The 16,547-nt window shown below is 41.3% G+C and overlaps 1 protein-coding gene across 3 annotated transcripts in view; it reads left to right on the forward strand.

The window, feature by feature from the left end:
* Positions 1-16,547, forward strand: part of efl1 (elongation factor like GTPase 1) — a 98,917-nt gene that overhangs the window by 4,536 nt on the left and 77,834 nt on the right. For all 3 annotated transcript variants that reach the window (XM_031812502.1, XM_031812504.1, XM_031812503.1), the window contains exons 8-12: positions 2,275-2,398; positions 4,011-4,090; positions 4,233-4,369; positions 4,498-4,620; positions 5,502-5,601. In XM_031812502.1, the coding sequence (XP_031668362.1) occupies positions 2,275-2,398; positions 4,011-4,090; positions 4,233-4,369; positions 4,498-4,620; positions 5,502-5,601 (564 nt within the window). The remainder of the gene's footprint in view (positions 1-2,274; positions 2,399-4,010; positions 4,091-4,232; positions 4,370-4,497; positions 4,621-5,501; positions 5,602-16,547) is intronic.

Raw genomic sequence — 16,547 nt, forward strand, 5'->3', positions numbered from 1 at the left:
TAATGAGAATTGTCATTTTGACATTATGGGGTATTATGTGTAGATTAATGAGAATTGTCATTTTGACATTATGGGGTATTATGTGTAGATTAATGAGAATTGTCATTTTGACATTATGGGGTATTATGTGTAGATTAATGAGAATTGTCATTTTGACATTATGGGGTATTATGTGTAGATTAATGAGAATTGTCATTTTGACATTATGGGGTATTATGTGTAGATTAATGAGAATTGTCATTTTGACATTATGGGGTATTATGTGTAGATTAATGAGAATTGTCATTTTGACATTATGGGGTATTATGTGTAGATTAATGAGAATTGTCATTTTGACATTATGGGGTATTATGTGTAGATTAATGAGAATTGTCATTTTGACATTATGGGGTATTATGTGTAGATTAATGAGAATTGTCATTTTGACATTATGGGGTATTATGTGTAGATTAATGAGAATTGTCATTTTGACATTATGGGGTATTATGTGTAGATTAATGAGAATTGTCATTTTGACATTATGGGGTATTATGTGTAGATTAATGAGAATTGTCATTTTGACATTATGGGGTATTATGTGTAGATTAATGAGAATTGTCATTTTGACATTATGGGGTATTATGTGTAGATTAATGAGAATTGTCATTTTGACATTATGGGGTATTATGTGTAGATTAATGAGAATTGTCATTTTGACATTATGGGGTATTATGTGTAGATTAATGAGAATTGTCATTTTGACATTATGGGGTATTATGTGTAGATTAATGAGAATTGCCATTTTGACATTATGGGGTATTATGTGTAGATTAATGAGAATTGTCATTTTGACATTATGGGGTATTATGTGTAGATTAATGAGAATTGTCATTTTGACATTATGGGGTATTATGTGTAGATTAATGAGAATTGTCATTTTGACATTATGGGGTATTATGTGTAGATTAATGAGAATTGTCATTTTGACATTATGGGGTATTATGTGTAGATTAATGAGAATTGTCATTTTGTCATTATGGGGTATTATGTGTAGATTAATGAGAATTGTCATTTTGTCATTATGAGGTATTATGTGTAGATTAATGAGAATTGTCATTTTGACATTATGGGGTATTATGTGTAGATTAATGAGAATTGTCATTTTGACATTATGGGGTATTATGTGTAGATTAATGAGAATTGTCATTTTGACATTATGGGGTATTATGTGTAGATTAATGAGAATTGTCATTTTGACATTATGGGGTATTATGTGTAGATTAATGAGAATTGTCATTTTGACATTATGGGGTATTATGTGTAGATTAATGAGAATTGTCATTTTGACATTATGGGGTATTATGTGTAGATTAATGAGAATTGTCATTTTGACATTATGGGGTATTATGTGTAGATTAATGAGAATTGTCATTTTTTTAATCAATTTTAGAATAAGGCTGTAACGTAACAAAATGTGGGAAAAAAACAATGTGTCTGAAACATTCCGAATGCACTGTATGTGGAACCATCAATACATGTCTTGGGAGCTGGTCAGGTATTTGGTTATTGTTGGAATGTCCACTAAGTGGCGCTTTTGCCTTAGCTTTCAGAGAAGGAAAAGGGTATAATTCTGCATGACTGGAATTGATGTAGAATTCTAAATAACCAGCTGAGTAGGAAGAGGACTTTAGCTCTTGTTCACATAACAGTCAAAACATCTCAAACCCAATGTAATGATATTTCAGCCTAGCCAGCCTGCACATTCTTATGTCCCTCAAATCAGGTCAGTGCTCTGCTAGCAAGGTGTTTAATGTTCTCCCCCATGCTACAGAGCAGTCACATAGTAACTACTAAAGACAGACTAGACTATGCATTATAGTCATTAGTGTGTCTGTTTTATACAAGTGTGTACACAAGGACATAGATACCTTGTTTTGAGGGCAGCTGTGGCTCTAGGATCTATGAAAATAACCAATGAAGTCACTGTTATTCAGTGGAAGCCAAGTGTTTTACAAGCGGTGTTGCCCGACACCCATTCAAGTGACGCATTGCTCATTTCTTGTCTAAAAAGCTCTGTTTTGACAACTCAAAAACACACCACTGAGAATTACAAACAAGCATAGATTTCAAATGTTCAGTGCAGGCTATTGTCAGTAAAGGCCTAATGTAAAACTACAATCTAGAACAAAGAGGCTGAAGCATAATGGAGAGGAAATATCAATCAATCACTGTGGTGTTTAGCTTTTCTGTCGTTGGTATTTTCCAGCGTTAGCAGCTTTGTGTGTTTTCTTGTAGTATCCAGCAGTTTGCTCAGATCCACAGCCAGAGGATGGGCATCAGGGCTGAGGTGCTCCTGAAGACTCTCTGGGGAGACTTCTACCTCAATGCTAAAGCCAAGAAGATCATGAAGGGAGCTCACGTAAGACCAATGCTGACGTTCTACCACAGTAATGAATGCTAAGAGTTGCGTCCCAAATAGCACCTTATTCCCTTTATAGTGCACTACTTTTGACCAAGGCCCACAGTGCTCAACAGTATATCGGGAATTTGGGACAGTGGCTGTGTCCAAAATCTGTCTTCTACTTACTAAAACTTCATACTGTGTGCTAATCATACCACATACTATTAAGAATGTAATGTTTAGTAAAAACGTATGCAGTAAGCAACAAATGTCAACATACTAGGCTCATCATACTGAGGCTTCATCTGATGCACAATTGGTTTGTTCCCTGCCAGTTGTTCATTTTTGTCATCTTATCTGATTATCAGCTGTTGTCAAACACACGTGGGTCTGAAAGGAGCATTCTGTTCCTCAATACTGTGCAGCGAATTCTTCCTGATGAAATGAGTATGACATCCTGGCATTAAAATCATACTAAGTTTTCAACATTTCAGAGTACTATTTGGACAGGCCCACGGACTAAGTGTTGCAGCTGTATGGTGCTAATGGGTTCCACGTTATACTACTAAAGCCACTCTGTTGCAGACTCCCACTCAGAACCACACTAGCTTCTGACCCTTCTGGCTGCATTAGCCATTAGCCTTCAGCGCTAGCTAGTAGACAGTACGGAGAGGGCAGCACAATATCCCTAAGTTATAGTGCTGTTTGTTACGTGTTGGCCCTTGAATTGTCCTTATGTTCATTATTAACATCCAGTAGGGACCTTTATTTTGAGCACTTGTAATTTGTTGTGTTCATTTGGTCGTGCAGTGGGACTCTGGGAGAGACTAGCATAATGAACATGCATTACACACAGACCGTCACATTCTCAGACTGTTCAAATATCTAATCACTCATTAGACGGATCAATATAATGTTTCCTCCACTATAGAACAGAGTAGACTCATCCACACACACAGTCCAACCTTCAGTCTGTCCCATTGATTTTCAGTCCATAGAAAGTTGATAATAAAGCTTTTAGTGTAGCCAGTAGCCAGCCCTCTCAGAGAGATGAAGGCACCATATTCCCTCTATAGTCCACTACCTTTGTCCAGGGCCCATAGGGAATAGAATGCTTGCTTTGAGTGCTACGGAGGTTTGACTTCGTATGATATATTTCAGCTCTTGTTCTACATTCGGTGACACGGGGTCGTATTTGGATTGGAGCACTTTTAGAAAGCGAGTCGTTTTACAGTACTGGAGCTGAGAGGCTGGACGGGTTGACCTATGCGCTGGTGTGTGTGTGCGTACATGACTGTGTGCGCCTATGCACTTTGGTGTGTGTGCGTGCGTGCGTTCACTCAGTGCACTTGGTGAGAAACACAGCACTGTGTGTGCCTCTTCAGAGCTTTCATAATCCCACACAGCAGCCTATTTGTTGGAACAGCCAGCTATTAACGCCAGTACACCATGTCTGTAGTGCACTATATACAGGGTAGGGTGCTATTTGTGATGCGTCCATAGTGAAGAAAATAGTGCATAAATCCAATCAATGATTCTGCATCTAGATAAGAACTAGCAATGGTTTGACTGTTTCTGAAAGATCCATTTTTTTCACTCTTTCTTCCTCTTCCTGTAATTCTCTCTCCAGGCCAAAGGAAAGAAGCCTCTGTTTGTTCAGCTTGTCCTGGACAACATATGGAGTTTATATGACGCTGTTGTTACCAGACGGTAAGGGATCTCTGAAGATGTGATCTCTATCTCTGCTGTCATGGTTCCTTGCAGCACCTTTGTTAAATGTTGAAGTGTATATGAAGATGGAGTGCTTTTGAGATGATGAATGATGACGTACGTGCGCTCTCTCTCCTCTCAGAGACAAGGAGAAGATAGAGAAGATGATGATGTCACTAGGTGTTAAGGTGATGACCAGAGACTCGCGTCACTCCGACCCCAAAGTCCTCCTCTCTGCCATCTGCAGCCAGTGGCTCCCCGTCTCACAGGCTGTGCTGTGTATCCTACCTGTGTGTGTGTGTGTGTGTGTGTGTGTGTGTGTGTGTGTGTGTGTGTGTGTGTGTGTGTGTGTGTGTGTGTGTGTGTGTGTGTGTGTGTGTGCGCGCTTCCTTAACCCTGTGCCCCAGTCATGGTGTGTGATAAGCTGCCCAGTCCGTTGGACATGACCTCTGAGAGAATAGAGAGACTGATGAGTGTGGGAGCACGCAGGTTCCACTCACTACCCCTGCAGACCCAGGAACTGAAGACCGGTGAGACACACACACACACACACACTGCAGTTGCAGAAAAGTTGTCTTGGTCTGCTGTATGTGGGTGGTTCAGTGTGTGGGGGAAGATGATGTGTGTGAGCTCTTCCAAAGCCCACCTGGCATATTCTGCTTTTACAAAGGCATTTCTGTATCCTGTGAAGGTGTTAGTTTAGCAGACCTGCTAGTCGTTTCCTCCCTCCACCCAGCCCCAGTTCAAGGCTTTTTCTTTCCCAGACCGCCTGGCTATGGAGAGGAGAGTTGGCAGGGCTGGTCTCTTTCCAGCTCTCACCTCATGTTAATGAGATCAGTGTTGCTTTTAATGCACGAAACAGATTAAATGTTTTTAACAAAATCTGAAAAAGGGATACATTCAGGTAGTACAGATCACCGTACCTCCAGATTTGACTACCTTGTTTAATGGATAATAAATTATATTCATATATCAATAAATTGCCAGGGAAGCGGTTTGGTGTCTTCACTTGAGAACAAACAGAAGCTAAATGGGCCAAAATGGGCAGGGTTCTACCTAAATTAGTCCAATAAGAAACACATTTTTTTGTTACGGTGTGCACTACTGAACATGTCCTAGGTGCCTTTAGAGCTTGGGCTAAAACGAGAGGCAATGTTTGAACATGTTCATGACAACCTCTATAGTATCTGGGTGGGTAAGGAGTAATACAGTATCTCTGTTGAGAACAGAGACTTTCCTCCATTTAAAAGGCACATTTTAAGCAAGAATGGAATATTATTTACTTTGAGTCAAGCTGTTAAGTCCTATATTTTACACAGAGTTTATGCTGTGGTTTCTGTATACTGTGGTACTTGGTTCTCTTATTTAATTCTAACTATATGCTCAGTAACCTTGTCCTGTGTGTTCCCAGCATTCATGCAGTGTTCCAGTGATGACACAGCCCCTGTCATTGTGTTTGTGTCCAAGATGTTTATGGTGGACGCCAAGGCCCTGCCACAGAACAAACAGAGGTAAGTGTGTGTTTGGTGTGTTTTGTCCTGGACATCATGCAGAGGTACAGAAAGTGAGTGTGACTGTAGGAACGACACTAGATGGCACTCTTGTCTATGGGTTTCATGGTGTGTGTGTGGGGTGTGTGTGTGTATATATACACTATTGGTCAAAAGTTTGTAAACACTTCAATGAGTAGGTGTGTTTCTTTATTTGTACTATTTTCTACATTGTAGAATAATAGTGAAGACATCAAAACTATGAAATAACACATGGAATCATGTAGTAACCAGAAAAGTGTTAACCTCTCTAGGGTACGTAAGACGGTAGCGTCCCACCTCTTCAACAGCCAGTGAAACTGCAGGGCGCCAAATTCAAAACAATAGAAATCCCATAATTAAAATTCCACAAAGATACATGTATTTTACACCATTTTAAATATACACTTGTTGTAAATCCAGCCACAGTGTCCGATTTCAAAAATGCTTTACGACGAACGCAAACCAAACGATTATGTTAGGTGAGTGCCTATTCACAGAATAACACAGCCAAAGAGAGGATTCACAAAAAGCAGAAATATAGATAAAATTAATCACTAACCTTTGATGATCTTCATCAGATGACACTCATAGGACTTCATGTTACGCAATACATGTATGTTTTGTTCGGTAAAGTTCATATTTATATCCAAAAATCTGAGTTTACATTGGCGTCTTACGTTCAGAAGTTCCAAAACATCCTTTGATTTTGCAGAGAGCCACATCAATTTACAGGAATACTCATAATAAACATTGCTAAAAGATACAACTGTTATGCATGGAATTGTAGATGCACTTCTCCTTGATGCAACTGCTGTGTCAGATTTCAAAAAAAGCTTTACGGAAAAAGCAAACCATGCAATATTCTGAGTCGGCGCTCAGAGCCCAATCAAGACACAATATTATGCAGTCAACAAAAGTCATAAATAGCATTAAATCTTCACTTACCTTTTGCTGATTTTCATCAGAATGCACTCCCAGGACTCCCACTTCCACAAGAAATGATTGTTTTGTTCGGTAATGTCCATCATTTATGTCCAAATAGTTACTTTTGTTAGCGCGTTTGGAAAACAAATCCAAAGTTATGAAGCGCGTTCCGTAACAGTCAGTAGAAACATGTCAAACGATGTATTGAATCAATCTTTAGGATGTTTTTAACATAAATCTTCAATAATGTTCCAACCGGAGAATTCCATTGTCTTCAGAAGTGCGATGAAACAGAGCTCCCTCTCATGTGAACGCGCATGGTCAGAGCATGATCAGCTCATGGCAGACCTTACTCATTCCCTTCTCCTTCAGCCCCACTTCACAGTAGAAGCATCAGACAAGGTTCTAAAGACTGTTGACATCTAGTGGAAGCCTTAGGAATAGCAACATTACCAATATCCCACTGTATCTTCAATAGGGGCTGAGTTGAAAATCGACCAACCTCAGATTTCCCAATTACTGTTTGGATTTTTGTCTCAGGTTTTTGCCTGCCATATGAGTTCTGTTATACTCACAGACATCATTCAAACAGTTTTAGAAACTTCAGAGTGTTTTATATCCAAATCCACTAATGATATGCATATTCTAGCTTTTATGGCTTTGTACAAAGCCGTTTACTCTGGGCATGCTTTTCATCCAGACGTGAAAATACTGCCCCCTACCCCAAAGAAGTTACGAAAATCTAAATATTTTAGATTCTTCAAATAGCCACTCTTTGCCTTGATGAAAGCTTAGCACACTCTTGGCATTCTCTCAACCAGCTTCATGAGGTAGTCCCCTGGAATGCATTTTAATTAACAGGTGTGCCTTCTTAAATGTTAATTTGTGTAATTTCTTTCTTTCTTAATTCGTTTGAGCCAATCAGCTGTGTTGTGCCAAGGTAAGGGGTTATACAGAAGATATCCCTATTTGGTAAAAGACCAATTCCATATTATGGCAAAAAACGCTCAAATAAGCAAAGAGAAACGACAGTCCATAATTTCTTTAAGACATGAAGGTCAGTCAATGTGGAACATTTCAAGAACTTTGAAAGTGCAGTTGCAAAAACTATCCAGCGCTGTGATGAAACAGGCTCTCATGAGGACCGCCACAGGAAGACCCAGAGTTACCCCTGCTGCAGAGGATGTTCATTAGAGTTACCAGCCTCAGAAATTGCAGCCCAAATAAATGCTTCACAGAGTTCAAGTAAAAGACACATCTCAACATCAACTGTTCAGAGGAGCCTGTGTGAATCAGGCCTTCATGGTCGAATTGCTGCAAAGAAACCACTACTAAAGGATACCAATAATAAGAAGAGACTTGCTTGGTCCAAGAAACACGAGCAATGGACATTAGACCGCTGGAATGTGTATTTTGGTCTGGAGTCCAAATTGGAGATTTTTGATTCCAACCTCTGTGTCTTTGTGAGACGCGGTGTCGGTGAACAGATGATCTCTGCATGTGTATTTCCCATCGTGAAGCATGGAGGAGGGGGTATCATGGTGTGGGGGTGCTTTGCTGGCGACACTGTGATTTATTTAGAACACTTAACCTGCATGGCTTCCACAGCATTCTGCAGCGATTCACCATCCCTTCTGGTTTGCGCTTGGGACTATCATTTGTTTTTCAACAGGACAATGACCCAACACACCTCCAGACTGTGTAAGGGCTATTTTATCACGGAGGAGAGTGATGACCTGCTGCATCAGATGACCTGGCCTCCACAATTCCCTGACCGGCAGAGTGAAGAAAAAGCAGCCAACAAGTGCTCAGCATATGTGGGAACTCCTTCAAGACTGTTGGAAAAACATTCCAGGTGAAGCTGGCTGAGAGAATACCAAAGCTGTCATCAAGGCAAAGAGTGGCTATTTGAAGAATCTCAAATATAAAATATATTTTTGATTTTATTTATCACTTGTTTTGGTTACTACATGATTCCATATGTGTTATTTCATAGTTTTGATGTCTTCATTATTATTATACAATGTAGGAAATTGTCAAAATAAAGAAAACCCTTGAATGACACACACAGAGTGCATTTGGAAAGTATTCAAACCTCCTTCACTTTTTCCACATTTTGTTACGTTCCAGCTATTCTACTGATATCATTAAAATACCACAAAGGGATGCTGCACTACAGTAGAGCCACCCCAGCACCACATTTGCTCCTCAGAAGCAGATTTTCGCAGCTCCCCAGTGTTATTTTAATGGCCATGGCCTGTGAAGCACGTGTTGAGGAAAATGTATTGGCAGGGTGGGTTATAAGCTTGCCTGGCTTAATAAACCAATAGAAAAGTCCCAAAACTGCAAATCCATGTGGCACTCCAGGCAGACTGAAACAAACCCTCCAAGTATTGGGAGGGATGTTTGAAGTATTTGAACCCAGGACTGGTTGTAGATATGGATAGTTGTAGGAATTACATATTATGTCACATTTTGGAAACAATTGTCTGACTTGTGATAACATTGTAGTACTATGGCAGCTTCTAACACATCATTTTGAAGGTTCCACTTAAGATGATAGTGTTACGTGGTCGTTTCACCTTCCTTTGCTGAATGCACTTATTGTGTGCGTTTCCATAATAGTGTCTGCCAGGCTTAATGACCAGGATGCAAAGTGCTCCTGTGCTGTGCGGCTCCAGGAAGAGAGTGTGGCTACATCCCAAATGGCACCGTATTCCCTTCATAGTGCTCTACTTTGACCAGAGCGCTATGGGCCCTGGTTAAAAGTAGTGCGCTGAATAGGGTGCCATTTGGGATGTAGAATTAGTGTAGTCTTCTCTACTGAAAGCTATTACAGCGTCCCCCTCAACAATACAGTTGGATAATAGTCATGTTATAATGGGATGGTGACTGTACCAAATGGCTTTGGCGGGATACCAAATGGCACCCTATTCCCTACATAGGGCCCTACTTTTGACCAGGGCTCGCTCGCTCACATAAAAAATCCTTGTGACATGTATATATTTTTTTCATCAGCCGTTAGTACATAGCCTAAGTTTTAGGGCATAACTGTACGCTGGCCAAATATACGCCAGTTGCCAAATGCTTTTGGGAAGAAGTTTACGTCGATCCACTGAGGCAAAAAGTACCATAAAAGAACGTTAGCCTAAAGTTTGGGAAAGATTTGGGGAAGTGGTAATGGAGGATGATGGCAGTCCCGGTCGGTAGTGCTGAGCAAATAACTGACCATTCGTTTTTTTACCTCTGTTATTACGCCTAAACAACTAATTGACCGACATCGGTTCAATTACTTGAATTTAATTTAGTTGAGTTTTTTTTGCCCAACGCAACGTTTCTCTAGAGAGAAATCAAATAATTCAGGAGAGAAATCAAGTCAATAACTATGTGGGACGCTGGGCTGAAGGAATTTGTAGTTTTCATTAAGCAAATATTCAACCTAGTTCAGTGCAGAAATGTGGTAATTAACTACAATGACCATAATCCATTTAAATAAAAAAAATGTATGGCTCCGACAGAGACTGATCAGAGCGGAAGAGGTGACGCGAGAGGTTTCACTCTTGCCAAAATCTGTCCAAAATAAGCCCAGTTTGTTTCTACGGCTTATTATGGACTGAAGCTTTTCTCCTGCCTTCCCGCCTTTGTTAGGGTGGAGACATGAGCATCTCAACATTATATACAGATCTCTGGACCGATACACTTTCACGCCTGCTTTGTTAGGGTGGAGACATGAGCATCTCAACATTATATACAGATCTCTGGACCGATACACTTTCACGCCTGCTTTGTTAGGGTGGAGACATGAGCATCTCAACATTATATACAGATCTCTGGACCGATACACTTTCACGCCTGCTTTGTTAGGGTGGAGACATGAGCATCTCAACATTATATACAGATCTCTGGACCGATACACTTTCACGCCTGCTTCGCTAGGTTAGATACACAAAGACTGCATGAGAGACAAATCTACACAACGACGAGAGGGACAGAGACAGTTTGTGAAAGCATAACTTATCTACTTTGAAGAACTAGTGAAATGATTTTTTTTTGACAGCTCTGCAGCATATTTAAGCAGGCTAGCTAAATAGGATGCCTAAAGACAGTACAGTATGGGGAGAACAGAGAGAACATTAGATGGTCTGGCTGGATGACTGCTATTGCCTGAGCAGAGATGAGATCATGACTTAAAGGAATTAAAAATAATACAATAAAATACAAATGAAGTAGTATACACAACTGAAATATTTTATTTCCTAGTAATTGTCCATTTTTCTATTGATATCTACCCAGTGGTTCCCAACCTTTTTCAGTTTCTGTACCACTAACTGACTTTTGCTCTGCCAGGAGTACCCCTGAAATAACCCCTCATGTGCATTTTACCTGTAGACCTATGGTCTCATGAGTCTTCTCAAGTACCCCTTGTGGATAGGTCATGTACCCCGAGGGATCCTACAGTAGTATCAATGGTTGTGAACCACTGGTCTAACCAATGAGGACCTGACACATGTCATTGGGATATTTTCTATGTTTTGGTCAATTGAATGGTCACTATTTTTGGTTTTGGAATTTCTGTTACAAAGCTCTAAAATCATTGTCATTATTTCACAATGCAAAAATATCGAAACCGAAATAATGATACTTTTTTAAATAATATAACCGAAACCCAACCAACCTAGAAAAAAACACTACTGTTCAGATAGATGGGTTAAATGGGATAGAAGCCTGAAATCTGGACACTGACTAGGTCTGTAGCCTAATTATGTACTCCTACCGAAATGAAGTATTTCTTGCAGTAAAATTATTTACCAAATGTACATTTTGACTCTATTTTTGATTTTATTTCTTTATGCATTCATGACAGAATGAATGTGCGGTTAGGGACTGTATGTAAAGGTGCTATCTTTATCAGCATCATAAAAGCTGATAGTATTTCAACCAGAGTTTTTAAAGTGGCTAGTGATACATGTATTGCATAAAGATGGCAAGATGCAGTAGATGGTATAGAGTACAGTATATACATATGAGATGAGTAATGTAGGGTATTGAAACATTATATTAAGTGGCATTGTTTAAAGTGGCTAGTGATAAAACATTTTACATCAATTTTCCATTATTAAAGTGGCTGGAGTTGAGTCAGTATGTTGACAGCAGCCACCCAATGTTAGTGATGACTGTTTTTGATAGAAGCTGTTTTTTAGTCTCTCGATCCCAGCTTTGATGCACCTGCACTGACCTCTCCTTCTGGATGATAGAAGGGGTGAACAGGCAGTGGCTCGGGTGGTTGTTGTCCTTGATGATCTTTATGATCTTTATTCCTGTGACATCGGGTGGTGTAGGTGTCCTGGAGGGCAGGTAGTTTGCCCCCGGTGATGCGTTGTACAGACCTCACTACCCTCTGGAGAGCCTTACGGTTGTGGGCGGAGCAGTTGTCGTACCAGGTGGTGATAAAGACCGACAGGATGCTCTCGATTGTGCATCTGTAAAAGTTTGTCAGGGTTTTGGGGGCCAAGCCAAATTTCTTCAGTCTCCTGAGGTTGAAGAGGCGCTACTGCGCCTTCTTCACCACGCTGTCTGTGTGGGTGGACCAATTCAGTTTGTCCGTGATGTGTACGCCGAGGAACTTAAATGTACTACCCTCTCCACTACTGTCCCGTCGATGTGGATGGGGGCTTGCTCCCTCCACTGTTTCCTGAAGTCCACGATCATCACCTTTTTGTTTTATTGACGTTGAGTGTAAGGTTATTTTCCTGACACCACACTCCGAGGGCCCTCACCTCCCTGTAGGTCGTCTCGTCGTTGTTGATATTCGAGCCTACCACTGTAGTGTCGTCTGCAAACTTGATGATTGAGTTGGAGGCGTGCATGGCCACACAGTCGTGGGTGAACAGCGAGTACAGGAGAGGGCTCAGAATGCACCCTTGTGGGGCCCCAGTGTTGAGGTTCAGTGGGGTGGAGATGTTGTTACCTACCCTCACCACCTGGGGGTGGCCCGTCAGGAAGTCCAGTACCCAGTTACACAGGGCGGGGTCGAGACCTAGGGTCTCGAGCTTGATGATGAGTTTGGAGGATACTATGGTGTTTAATGCTGAGCTGTAGTCGATGAACAGCATTCTCACATAGGTATTCCTCTTGTCCAGATGGGTTAGGGCAGTGTGGTTGAGATTGTGTCGTCTGTGGACCTATTGGGGCGGTAAGCAAATTGGAGTGGGTCTAGGCTGTCAGGTAGGGTGGAGTTGATATGGTCCTTGACTAGTCTCTCAAAGCACTTCATGATGACAGAAGTGAGTGCTACGGGTGGTAGTCGTTTTAGCTCAGTTACCTTAGCTTTCTTGGGAACAGGAACAATGGCAACCCTCTTGAAGCATGTGGGAACAGCAGACTGGGATAAGGATTGATTGAATATGTCCGTAAACACACCAGCCAGCTGGTCTGCGCATGCTCTGAGGACGCGGCTGGGGATGCCGTCTAGGCCTGCAGCCTTGCGAGGGTTAACATGTTTAAATGTTTTACTCACGTCGGCTGCAGTGAAGGAGAGTCCGCAGGTTTTGGTAGTGGGCGGTGTCAGTGGCACTGTATTGTCCTCAAAGCGAGCAAAGAAGTTGTTTAGTCTGTCTGGGTTTTCTTTTTGTAATCCGTGATTGACTGTAGACCCTGCCACATACCTCTTGTGTATGAGCCGTTGAATTGTGACTCTACTTTGTCTCTATATTGACGCCTAGCTTGTTTGATTGCCTTGCGGAGGGAATAGCTACACTGTTGTATTCAGTCATGTTTCCGGTCACCTTGCCCTGATTAAAAGCAGTGATTCGCGCTTTCAGTTTTGGGAATGGTTTGGGAATTTTGTAATAGTTGCTGTGGGTACGACATCGCCAATGCACTTGCTAATAAACTCGCTCACCGAATCAGCGTATTCAATGTTGTTGTTTGACGCAATGCGGAACATATTCCTGTCCATGTGATCGAAGCAATCTTGAAGCCTGGAATCAGATTGGTCGGACCAGCGTTGAACAGACCTGAGCGTGGGAGCTTCCTGTTTTAGTCTGCATATGGGCAGGGAGCAACAAAATGGAGTTGTGGTCAGCTTTTCCGAAAGGAGGGCGGGGGAGGGCCTTATATGCGTTGCGGAAGTTAGAATAACATTGATCCAGGGTTTTACCAGCCCTGGTAGCACAATCGATATGCTGATAGAATTTAGGGAGTCTTGTTTTCAGATTAGCCTTGTTAAAATCCCCAACTACAATGAATGCAGCCTCAGGATATGTGGTTTCCAGTTTACATAGAGTCAAATGAAGATCGTTCAGGTCCATCGATGTGTCTGCTTGGGGGGGAATATATGTGGCTGTTGCTGTGATTATAATCGAAGAGAATTCTCTTGGTAGATAATGCGGTCAACATTTGATTGTGAGGAATTCTAAATCAGGTGAACAGAAGGACTTGAGCAGGAGGTTAGGAAGTGCAGCTCAGTTTCCACCTAATTTTTTGGGCAGTGTGCACATAGCCTGTCTTCTCTTGAGAGCCAGGTCTGCCTACGGCGGCCTTTCTCAATAGCAGGGCTATGCACACTGAGTCTGTACATAGCATTCATTAAGTTTGGGACAATCACAGCGGTCAGGTATTCTGCCACTGTGCACTCTCTGTTTAGGGCCAAATAGCATTCTAGTTTGCTCTGTTTTTTTGTTTATTCTTTCCAATGTGTCAAGTAATTATTTGTTTATTTCTCATGATTTGGTTGGGTCTAATTGTGTTGCTGATTTGGGGCTCTGTGGGGTGTGTTTGTGAACAGAGGACCAGCTTGCTTAGGGGACTCTTCTCCAGGTACATCTCACTGTAGGTGATGGTTTTGTTATGGAATGTTTGGGAATCACTTCTTTTTAGGTGGTTGTAGAATTTAATGGCTCTTTTCTAGATTTTGATAATTAGCGGGTATCAGCCTTCTTCTGCTCTTCATGTATTATTTGGTGTTTTACATTGTACACGGAGGATATTTTTGCTCTCCCTATTCACTTAACTCCCACAGGTTGCTCTCTTTGTCACTCACTCACTCACTTCCTCCTCTCTTCTGTCACGGTATCAACCTGTAATGGCTGATTCTACCATTACACTGAGAGAAAGGAGGGAGAGAGAGAGAGAGAGAGACCTAACTAGCCTGTATTAGTTCAGCGAGAGATAGAAAGGGGGAGAGGGAAGGATGTTAGTGAAGAGGAGGCATGCCATCCCACACACAGTATGCTACAGTAGAAAAGGCCTGGCCACCATCAGCCTAATGATCCAGCCAGGACCCCTTCCTTCCCCTGATGGCTGCCACCTGCTGCAGTAGCACACACACGCTGCTGGCAGATCCCAGGCCACCCATGGACTAGTTGGGGACAATTACTGTACATACCACAGATTTTCTTTCATCAGATCCATACCTTGTCAGCCCAGACATATCATTGGCCACCCATGGACTAGTAGGACCATTGAAACTACATACCATAGCCTCTCATCTGATTATTATTATTATTATTATTTATTTATTTATTTTATCTATACTGTATCACCTCAGGCATATCTGTGGCTAGCATGGGTCATTGAAGCTGTGCATATCACTTCAGGCGTATCTCTGATCCTATTTTAGCACTCCTACTCTGAGACACTTGCTAAATACAGGCCCAGAGTTGTAACCTGACCAGGGAAACTCCTGGTCCCTAATGTTAAGAACTACAAATACCATAGCATCTGTGTCTTGTTTCTCTTGACACACATTTGGGACAGATCTAGGATCAGCTTCCCCTCTTCCTTTCCTAACCTTAACCATTAGTGTGGGAAACTGACCATAGATTGGCATCTAGGGGAAACTTCATCCTAGACCGTTCATACTGGAATAGTTGAGTTCAGCTCCGTTGAGCCAGCCTGACCTAAATCTTTGTGTACATGCTACATAAGTAAAACTATGCATAATCATGTTCCGTTTACTTCGCTGATTGTTTTGCCATCTTAACAGCTTACAATCTTTCTGGATGTCTTCTAAATAGCAACTTATTCCCTATATAGTGCACTGCTTTTGACCAGAGTCCTATGGGCTAAGATCTGCCTTCTCTGCAAAGGAAAACATACCTTATTCAATGTCCTCTACTATTATCTGTCCCAAATGGCACCTATTGTACAGTACCAGTCAAAGGTTTGGACACACCTACTCATTCAAGGGTTTTTCTTTATTTGTACTAGTTTCTACATTGTAGAATAATAGTGAAGACATCAACTATGAAATAACACATGGAATCATGTAGTAAACAAAAAGCTGTTAAACAAATCAAAATATATTATATTTTTTTGATTCTTCAAAGTAGCCCCCCTTTGCCTTGATGACAACTTTACACACTCTTGGCATTCTGTCAATCAGCTTCACCTGAAATGCTTTTCCAACAGTCTTGAAGAGTTCCCTCATATACTGATCACTCGTTGGCTGCTTTTCCTTCACTCTGCGGTCCAACTCATCCCATCTCAATTGGGTTGAGGTCGGGTGATTGTGGAGGCCAGGTCATCTGATGCAGCACTCCATCACTTTCCTTCTTGGTCAACAAGCCCTTACACAGCCTGTTTTTTTGGAATGAGTGGGTGTGTCCAAACTTTTAACTGGTACTGTGTATAGGGATCTACTTTTGACTGGGGGTGTTTGGTGTGTTGTGTAGTGCTCAGTGTACAATACAAATATCAGGTATATTATATGTTTATGAGTAGTCTGTTGCAGATGGTACATGTTTGTGTTTTACATGAATAGCCTTCAATGCAGACACTTCGAACAATTTCCTTTTGGCTGTTTTAGATACTACAGTATGTGTCTATTTCCCTTCTCGGTTCAACTTAAGGGGCTTTATTGTCATGGGAAACATGTTAACATTGCCAAAGCATGTGAAATAGATAATAAACAAAAGTGAAATAAACCATATAAAATGTACACTCAAAGTTCAAAATAGACATTTGACATTTGAAATGTACAGTGTTGTAACGATGTGAAA

Source organism: Oncorhynchus kisutch, unplaced genomic scaffold, assembly GCF_002021735.2.
Source record: "Oncorhynchus kisutch isolate 150728-3 unplaced genomic scaffold, Okis_V2 Okis03b-Okis08b_hom, whole genome shotgun sequence".
NCBI classification, from domain to species: Eukaryota; Metazoa; Chordata; class Actinopteri; order Salmoniformes; family Salmonidae; genus Oncorhynchus; species Oncorhynchus kisutch.